General features: G+C 49.2%; 1 protein-coding gene across 9 annotated transcripts in view; it reads right to left on the reverse strand.

The window, feature by feature from the left end:
- The window catches only part of Kdm2b (lysine demethylase 2B), a 118427-nt gene that overhangs the window by 80737 nt on the left and 27192 nt on the right, over positions 1 to 10498 (reverse strand). For 8 of the 9 annotated variants that reach the window (XM_021162211.2, XM_029477474.1, XM_021162212.2 and 5 more), the window contains 2 exons: positions 9004 to 9182; positions 8608 to 8714 (listed from right to left, as the gene is read on the reverse strand). In XM_021162211.2, the coding sequence (XP_021017870.1) occupies positions 8608 to 8714; positions 9004 to 9182 (286 nt within the window). Of the gene's footprint in view, positions 1 to 1041; positions 1117 to 8607; positions 8715 to 9003; positions 9183 to 10498 lie in introns of those variants that run through there. The other variant, XM_029477480.1, reaches the window with a different exon arrangement.

Raw genomic sequence — 10498 nt, forward strand, 5'->3', positions numbered from 1 at the left:
GGCTGGAGGCGCCACGCGGGCGCGAACGTACACGCCCCACACTTCCAACCCGCCCGGGGAGACACAAAGAACAGCTCAGCGACGCTGGCCGAGCATCCCGCGGGCAGGAGGCTACCCACACCCGCCCCACGCGCCACAAAGGAGGTTACCCTCGGTGGCAGAGGAGCGGCTCCCTGGCGTCCCCTTCCGCAGAGGCTCGACGCGCGCCCAGACCCGTGAGGCGACGGCAGCCGACCCCCCTCCACCGTGCTGCCAGGCTCCAGCCCAGGACGCTGGGGCCCTCTCGCGCCGCCTTCCTTCCTCGGGGAGACAGGCGCAGCCTGTGCACATCCCCACGCTGAAACTGAACAGCCGTGCGGCGCGGAGGCCGCCAGGGAGGTGGAGAGGCCGGCGGCGACAGAGAAGAGCTCCGGGCTACACACCGGATCCCTAGCCCACTCCCGCACTCCCCGGCAGTAGACTGAGGACTACTGGGTCCGGGTTTTCCCACCTTGCTACCCAGGTGGTGACCTAATATAAAGCCACCTGCCTTAAATATCCATCCTTAGGCATAGATGGAGGGAGGGCCAGAGCTAAGATGCCTGGAGAGTACGTGATGGGGAAAGGTGAGGTTTTAGTCCTGAGAGAGCTCTGTGATCTTAGGCAATTTCTTTCCTCTCTCGGGGTAATTGAGTAACAGGAGGTAACCTGAAGTTTAACTAGGGCATTCCAGACACTCTTCCCCGACCTGCCCCTCAGTAGCCTTTTCTACAAAATTACAAAATACATTGTTCAAGCCAAACTTCACAACACTGTGAGCTGAAGTCCCACCATTTCAGATGAGTAAGCCAACTGTCGAGGAGTTCAGGGTAAGTAAGCCCCTTACCTTGATATTAACTTACAAGTGGCCAGTAGTCATCATGGCCGGTCTGTGACTCTCCCAGTCCCTCCCAGATCTACCTGGCCCGAACTTTAACACCAAAATTCCAAGCTACACCCAAAGCTCAACCACTCACTGCCTTTAGGCAAAAAGAAGAGTTTAACTCAACTCAAAAGTCCTACCCTGGGGGTGTCCAGAGAGAATCTCCTTCCAACTCTGGCCCTACAGCCTTCCTCCAAAGCCACAAGGAGGCAGAGGTTTGCCTGGCTCTGAAGAGACAGAAGCCAAATTCCATTCTTTGGTCAAACACTGTACACTGCAGAAAAGCCAGTGACGTAGTTAGGTCTAACTAAAGTGTAATCTATAAACGGATACATTCACAATCCAGTAAGACAGTATCATCCCTATGTCACCCTTCGGACCCATCACCCCCACTCTATGCAAACACTGAACACATTTCCAGGTGCTCAGTGACCCAGGCATTCCCTCTGAACCTTATAGCATTCTGTCTATAAGCTTAGACTTTACCTGATTGGATTTTTTTTTTTTAAAGCAGGTGTACGTTTTATCGGTTGAACGGTAAAATTAACGACTCCAAAGAACTCTCCCTATCTTGGGTATGAGCACCGGTCACTGGGGAGGAGTCCTTGAGCAAGTATTTTTGTCACACTTAGAAACCAATTTGGAAATAAAGCTGGCAGATTGAGGCCACCCTGACAACTGGACCGGGAAGCTCAAATGAGAGGAATACTTTATAGAGGACAAATATATACCTGATCCTTAATGGAAGGACCGTAGATGATTCATTTGTGGAGAGAAAGCATCAACACCAATCTTAAATTCTCATCAGGTTGGGACCTTGGGTAGATTGTCTCTTTTAGGAACGTGGCATCTCTAGTGAACTCTAACTTGTCACTTCATAGCTCCAACCAAATTCTTCATGTGCATGCCTGGGCAACTAGGCTAGCAATTTTTTTTTAGTTACTTTTACATGTGTGTTATATTTGGGGGGCTTTTGAGGGTGAGGGGAAGACAGGCTCTCACTATGTAACCTTGGCTGTCCTGAAATTCACTCTGTAGATGAAGCTGGCCTCAAACTGACAGAATCTGCCTGCCTCTGCCTCCCAACTGCTGGGATTAAAGGTGTGTGTATACCACTATGCCTGGCTCACCTATCTATTTTTTTTTTTTTTGGTCTATTTTAACTATGAAAAAAATCCTAAGAGAACCCTTTCACTGGGGGTGGAGACATGTGCCTAAAATCCCAACACTTAAAAAGAGAGAGTCAGGAGGATGAGTTCAAAGCCAGGCTGGGTTACATGAGACTTTGTTTAAAATAATGAAACAGAAGTTTTAAAGGGCAGTGTCTCAGTTCAAGCTCCCTGCTCAGGATCTATATTGCCTTCACTGACCTACTATGAAGCCAGTCTCTTTATTTGTAAAAAGCTAGCACACCTGTCAGTGGTGTGTCTCTGACGTATATATATGCCGGTGTCCAACAGAACACCTGAGTAGTGACCCTACAGAACAGGACAAACTGGCAGAGATGTTAAGCAAAGAGCCAAGGCTCTCGAGGTCTGGAGTCCAGCCTGGAGGCCACAGCTGTCCGTTTCCCTACCTAGTCAGACAGACACAGGTGATCACTGAGAAAGAGGTAGGTGTGGCTGTAACAAATGTAAAGGCGGCCCAGCGGGAAAGCAGAGACCACCAGACCCCAAAAGGCCAGGCATGCAGACTTTTTATCCTACCTCAGGACCATACCCCACACGTCACCCATCACCCACTGGGTACTCACTCCAGTCTTCCCACAGGACAGGAGAGAGACAGCCTGGGGCAGACAGAGGCTCCATGCAGGGCAAGCCAAGTCTCCCCAAGAGGAGGATGCTTGAGTGTGTTCAGTGGCAGTGTTGTCCTGTGTTCCACCCAATATCTCCCCCTGCCCCCATTTTCTTCTCAGTAGAGTGAAAACATACAGTCAAACCTCGGGGGTAGGGGGACTCCATTACAATCATCTGAGCTGCAAACATATGCTTGCTTTGAGCCACCCCCTCCTTTTTTTTTTTTTTTTTTTTGCTGGGATTCTGAGCTCCTTGACTGTGAGCCCCATAGCCTATCATTAGGCTAGCAGCACTCACTGCCCAAAGTCCCTACTGCTCTAGCAGGAGTAGGGAGGACACGCCCTAATCCCTTTCTGCAATGCATTACCATGCCCAATCCTTAGTAAGAAAGGTACACCACATGCCCAGACCTGGGGGATTGTGGAAGCTTGGCCCCCACAAGTTCTCTCAAGCTCCCCTCTTCAGGAGGTAAAGCTAAGAGCTTAGGCTACAGCTCAGTGGGAGAGCACTCCTCTGGAGCAAGCATGGGCCCTGGAATTTCATCTCTGCACCACAGAGACCAAAGGGAGGGAAGCTTGGAATGTAGCTTCCCTGTTGGTAGAGTGTCTGTCTAGCAAGCATCACATAAAAACAGGACTGGGGAGTGCTGGAGAGATGGCTCAATGGTAAAGAGCACTTGCTGCTCTTTTAGAAGACCCAGGCTTGGCTTCCTGCACACATGGTAGCTGACAATTGTAATTCAGTTCCTGGAGACCAGATACTACTAGCTCTTGGCCTCTGCAGGGCCACATAGGATGTACACACACACACATACACACACACACACTCACACACTCTATGCATTTACATACATACATGCTTGTACATACATATATGAGTGTGTGTATATATGTATGTTTTGCCTACATGTATGTATGTGTATATATACATATATGTGTGTGTATATACACATGTATATATATGTATATTGTATATATACATACATACATATTGGTAAAATTTTTAATTAAAATTTTAACTTAAAAACAAGACATGGGCGTGGTGGCACACGCCTTTAATCCCAGCACTCGGGAGGCAGAGGCAGGCGGATTTCTGAGTTCGAGGCCAGCCTGGTCTACAAAGTGAGTTCCAGGNAAAAAAAAAAAAAAAAAAAACAAGACATGGGGTCACATGCCTGTACCCCCAGATGTTGAAGCAGGGGAATTGGAAGTTAAGGTCATCCTTGGCTATACAGTAAACTCGAGGTCAGCCTAGGCTATGTGAAATCTTGTCTCAAAAGAGACCACCACCCCCTCCAAAAGGAAACAGAAAAGGAAGTGCACATCTCTGTCCCTTAGAGTGCTGCTAGCTGGACTAATTAATGAATGAATGAAGAGAAGTCAATAGGATATGACTTTCAAAATTAGGTCACAGGAGCAGAGCATTACTTCCTCTCAGATCTTCCTGGCAGCACTCACTCTGGGACCATTCAAATAGCCTTGTGGGGAGGGCCACACGGTGAGCACTGCCACCTTCGCTGGCTTCCTGCCCACAGCCCCATGGATGCTCAATTTCAGAAGTGGACCCTTAAGCCAGGCTCTGCCCTTAGGATGAACGCAGCCTAGACCGAAGCTCCCAAGAGCCCTTGAGCAAAAACCATCCTGCAGCTTTTAGAGTCCAGATCTGCAGAAATTGACACCATCTTTGGGGGACTTAAGCTTTGGGGAGGTAGGGGGTGGGTGTGAAGTGGTCGTTTCAGACTTGGACGCACAGTGGTCCTCTTGTTACCCCTCAAGTGTCGGTGGGACAGCAGGTGGGAGCCACCACACCTGCCTCTGTTCATTTTGTTGTTGTTGTTTTTAGAATGTTCAAGTTAAGGGTAAGGCTATGCAACAATACACAACCAGGTCAGGGATACTCTGCTACTGTCACTGCCAGGGTGGGCTTTTCCAATATGGAGAATTCTACACAATCCAAGCATCTCTTGGAGGGGGGGGGGCAGGGGGATGATGGATCAGCAGAAATGCAGGGCAGTATCAGTATTCACCAAGCATCCCTGCATCCCTTCCTTTTCTACCTCTCTTTTAGACCCTACCTCATTATGTTCCATTGAGACACTTAATACATTGTATCATTTCCACAATATATACACCATGAGAATGAGGTCTTGGCTTTAACCACTTTAACCACTGAGATGTGATAACTATCTTAACTGATTGCACCAAAAACAAAACAAAAAACAAAAAACAACAACAACAACAACAAAAAAAAACCCAAAAGAACAAAAAACAAAAAACCCTTTAACTCCCTACAAGTCCTCAGACTCAGGGACCTGAATCCCATTCGCCTTCCCCTGCCTCCATACTCTCAACTGAAACCTATTAAAATTCCTAAACCTTTGACCACAATGGAGCTGTATAAATCCCAGAGGCGGGGTGGGGAGAAAGGGGGCTCAGTGTCTGTCACATGTCCCCCTCCACTCCACAAACCCTCCTTCTATTCAGGAGGGCCATCAGCTGTCTGTTCTGCAGGCGCCTCCAGCAAGGAAGCACAGTGCTTTTCAGAAACAATGTCATTTTAATTAAATTCCACAGGACCGTTCCCTATTCCCAGAGGACTCCATCATGGTGGCATTTTTTTTTTCCACCTTGCTTATGAACATTTGAAATCGGCCTTTCTTTTCAGTCAAACAAATGGACTATCTCCAAGGTGACAGCGTCCTTCCTAGCAAGGTTCAAATCCTATAAGAAGTTCCCATGGCCACTGATGGAGTTTGGAAATGCGTTCGACACACAATCTCAGGGATACATCTGAGACACGTGGGCCTCAAAAGTCGTGTATTTATGCCCCCATTGTTTTGGTAATTGGAGAGTCGCTAAGTGTGCAGAGGGCATGTTTAAAGGAATCTTTGCATAAAGTAGACTGTGTGGAAGCACTCAGAAAGGCAAGGCAGACTTTAGTATGAATTTATATCACCCAGCACGATCTATTTAACTCCCTAAATATATGCCCAGGTGTGATCACCTCTTTTCTCCTCTGTTGGGATGTAGGCCAGGCAGCAGCCTCCTCACTCACACCTCCAATCCAGCAGGAGCATTTGCAGAATATAAGCCTACAGGAATGTATCCTGCTCTGCTCTCAGGGGAACAGAAGTACATGGTGGGGGACAGAGGGGGTGATGAAAAATCTCCAGTACTTGTGTAGGCATGAGGATCTTAAGCTTTGAGCTCATCCTGGGTTATACATTGAGGCTCTCACAACCCACCCTCCCCAAAACTAGAGAAACTAACTACTCAGTGTTTGTAAAGGCACCTGCCCGGCCATGAAGACCCGAGTTCAGATTCCCCAGGACTCACAGAAATTCCAGGGTGGAGGCAGCCTAGACGTCTGTAGTCCTTAGTACCTCGTGAGGCCGAAACAGAGGATCTTTGAAAGTGAGCTGGTTAGCTAGACTAGCTCTATCGGGGAGCTCTGGGATAAACTAAGAACTTGGTACGGGCTGATTCACCTCAGACCAGTACCAAGACACGTCACGGTTCTGTTGGTAGCTTTACCCTCCAGGGTTCAGTTTCCATGTATTTCTGTCACTGTTTTATTTGGGGTTTTTTGTTTGTTTGTTTTTTCCGAGACAGGGTTTCACTGTGTAGCCCTGGCTGTTCTGGAACTCACTTTGTAGACCAGGCTGACCTCGAACTCAGAGATCCACCTGCCTCTGCCTCCCAAGTGCTGGGATTAAAGGCGTGCACCACCACCACGTGGCTCTGTCACTGTTTTATTAACACCCTGTCTCTCTACAAATTGAACGGAGTTCCCAGACCCTGTGTCTTAAGCACAACCATGACGCCCAATTCACCATTGCTGAAAGAATGAATAAATGAATGAATGAATGAAAACAGTCAAGGGACTGGTCATGATATGCTTCTTCCTTCCAGGTCCCTCTACACCACTTCTCTTTCCCAACCCCTTCCCAATCCTCACAAGTCCCCCACCCCATCCCCCAAAGCTCAGTTAGGAACCAGAGGTGGCCCTGTAGGTAAAGAGAGAGCTTGCCGCACATGCCCGGTCACCCAAATGTGACCAGTTCCCACAAACACCTGACCTCTGACTTTGGTGTGCACACTGTGGTACATGCCCTGCCCCCACATGCATCACCTACACACAATGATAATAATGAAGAGATAATTTTAAAAGAAAAGTCCGCGTGTTGGCACCTGCCTTCAATTCCGGCACTTGGGAGGCAGGATCTCTGTGAATTCAAGGCCAGCCTGGTCTACAGAGTGAGTTCCAGGACAGTTGGGCTACACAGAGAAACCCTGTCTCGAGAAGAAACAAAGCAAAGAAGAAATAAACCCCAAGTTAATGGCTCCCTGTCCTCCAAGAAGACTCCTTGAAAACAAGAGCTCCAAAGGAGTCACCTGTGTGGATATGTTTCCTTTTGCCTAGAAATGTGGCGGCTTATAAGCTACAGGGCAGGCTCTGTACAGGGTGGGTGTGGATGGAGGCCCTAAGCCTTATTCACCTCGTTATCTGCCCGACTCAACATTTTAGTGTACTTGAATCACAACAGAACAGAACTAAAAAAGAGCCCCCGCTCTCTCCCTCTGCACCCGGACCCCATTCTCTGCCTTTGATACAGCCCGGATCCAGGCAATACATTAAACTTTAGCTTAGAGGGGAAGAAAAATGTCCATGAATTAATAAAAGAGAGAGATAGAGACACAGAGACAGAGACAACTGAACATTGAGAAATCCAGGGGCCAGTGTGCTAGTCTGCCTCACAAAAGCCTGGCACTCAGTCTGCATTCAACACTGGCTGAATGGCAGGGCCGAGGGAATGAGGAGTTCATGGCTGAGATTTCCTGGGGGCACGGCTGGCAGCAGGACTAAGCAGAGATGCTAATAGAGCCATGCTGCCAGCATCAGTCTTTCTGGGAAGCCCACATCTCCTTCCCATTTCGGGGAGAGAAACAGAGGGTCTATAATGGCAGAAGTATCCAAGGTGACCACCTCCACCTCCTCCTCCTCCTCCTCCTCCGGATGGTTCGTTATTCAAATCCCTTCAATATGAGAGGACTCCCAAGTACTGCTGCCCATACCGAACAGTAGGCTCAGAACGTGCTTGGTCATGTGATCTGTAATGAGGGCTCTGATCTCAACTACAGGTTCCTTTTCCCACCTTGGCCACCCTCGGGTGGCCACCAGGAACCTCTGAATGTCAGATGACTAAGGTGGCAATGAGCATTGCTTGGGAAAGGTGCTTCTGGTTCAGAGGTTCTAGATCTCAACACCAAGGAGAAGAGAAATGGGATGGACAGACGACACTGGCTACTTTACAGAGAGCACGAGCTCAGGCTTGGATCCCAGGACCCGCAAGATGGACATAACCCTTGCCCTTCCAGGGAATCTGAAGCACCAGGCACATACGAGGTGCACATTTATACATGCAGGCACACACACACACACACACACACACACACACATTAAAGAAATCTTTAAAGAGAGGAAAAGGTTAGACTAGCCCCAGTCCCATGATGCTCCAAACGCTGTGTCTAATGTACAGACATGTCCCTCTGAAAGTGTCACACGGGACACTGTCACACAGAGGTTTCAAAGAACAGATAAATGTGTACCCATACACAAACATGGATGCCGCCGCGATAGTTCCCACCAAGCCTCTCAGATCACCACTTCCAAAGAAGCTGTGTGCAGGCTCCAGGGCCAACAGGAAGAAAGGCCTGACCCCATCCCAGGACGCAGAGGCCTGGATCCCTGGGAGATAACATGGCAGTTTGTTTACTACACCTAGGGGACTCATCTCTCATGTCACTACCGCAGTCCAGTTGGGTATCAATCCTTCATCTCTGAAGCAACCATGAGACCTGCATCAAGGACCACCCCTCCCCCAGTCCCACACCAGGGAAGCCATCTTACTTTTTCACTTTGGGGTACTTCATCTCTGCAAGGGCATTGGTGGCTTCTGTCTGCTTTTCCTTTAGATGCTGAGGCCACATGTTGTCCACCCAGTCGACCAGGTCCACCTGAAAACCAATCCGTCATAAGCACACCGAGCCATCTCCAGAGAGAACCACTCCTCTGCCTGAGGAGTCCCTGGATGCCTTCAGCTAGACTGCCTCTCCCACGTCACCCGTTCAGGCATCAGATCCAACTCTGCCCTACATTTCCCAACCATACCCTAAGGGATCAGTCTCGGCCACACCCACCCAACCACTCTATCTCTAGAAGCAAGCAGCTTAGAGGCAGGCCCATGGAAAGCAAGTCGCTGGCTGGCAGGCAAGGAAGGAAGACATCATAAAGGCAGTGGCCTACCACAGTGGGACGCTTGACCAGATGCTCCAGCTTCGTATGGCTGAACTCGAGGCTGATGACGTTGTACAGTTTGTCCCGCTGTGCTTCTGGTGTCTCGTAGTAGCGCACAAACTGGGACATGCTCATCTCGGTACCCTTCTGGGTGTTGACGTCCATGACATCCACCAAACGGCGGCTCCCTGGGGATAGAACATACATGTTTACTACAACCAGTGAAGGACTCCAGACGCTGCAATCCTGGGAGCACCCCACAACCAACAACTGCTTCTCCTACAGAGCTCCCAACTCGAATCACCTCTACTCCCAGTCTGCCAGTGACTGTGTGTGCTGGATAGTGTTACGTCACCTTGACACAAGCTGCAGTCATCAGAGGAGGGAGCCTCAACTGAAAAACTACCTCCGCAAGATCAAGCTACAGGGCATGCCTTTAGAACAGCGGTTCTCAACCTTCCTAATGTTACGACCCTTTAATACAGTTCCTCCTGTTATGGTGACTCTCTCCACTGCTACTTCCTGTTACAAATCATAATGTAAATATCTGTGCTCTCTGATGGTCATAGAAAACCTAAGGTTGAGAACCACCGCTACAGAGCATTTTCTTAATTGGTGATTGATGTGGGAGAGCCTGGCCCGTTGTGGGTGGAGCCATCCCTGGGCTGATGGTCCTGTGGGAGAGCCCCGCCCATTGTGGGTGGGGCCATCCCTGGGCTGGTGATCCTGGGTTCTGTAAGGAGCCAGGCTGAGCAAGCCATGGTGAGCAAATAAGCAGCCTCTTCATGGGCTCTGCATCAGCTCCTGCCTCCAGGTTCTTGCCCTCACTGCCTTTGATAATGAACTGTTATACAGAACTGTGAGTGAAATAAGAAACCCTTTCCTCCCCCTTTAAACCCTTTATAAAAAAAAGGGTTATTTATTATTATATGTTAAGCACACCGTAGCTGTCTTCAGACACACCAGAAGAAGGCGTTAGATCTCATTACGGGTGGTAGTGAGCCAACATGTGGTTGCTGGGATTTGAACTCAGGACCTTCAGAAGAGCAGTTAGTGCTCTTAACCGCTGAGCCATCTCACCAGCCCCCAGTGGTTTTGTATCATAGCAACAGTAACCCTAGCTAAGACATGGTGCCATGTCAGTATCCCTGAACCTGACCATCTGTCTCCCTCCTCCTTTACTACAGTCTACTGTAACTGCTCTCCAAGATGGTATCCCAAGATCTCCCGGCTACCGTCTCCTTGTACTCACACTGACACTGAAGCCGGGCTAAGTTTTCTCGAAGAGAGACTCAACTTAAAACCCCCCGGGGTGGCTCCACACTTTCTTTTTTTTTTTTTGATTTTTCGAGACAGGGTTTCTCTGTGTAGCCCTGGCTGACCTGGAACTCACTTTGTAGACCAGGTTGGCCTCGAACTCAGAAATCCGCCTGCCTCTGCCTCCCGAGTGTTGGGATTAAAGGCGTGCGCGCCACCACGCCCAGCTGGCTCCACACTTTCTACC

This window comes from Mus caroli, chromosome 5 (genome assembly GCF_900094665.2).
Source record: "Mus caroli chromosome 5, CAROLI_EIJ_v1.1, whole genome shotgun sequence".
NCBI classification, from domain to species: Eukaryota; Metazoa; Chordata; class Mammalia; order Rodentia; family Muridae; genus Mus; species Mus caroli.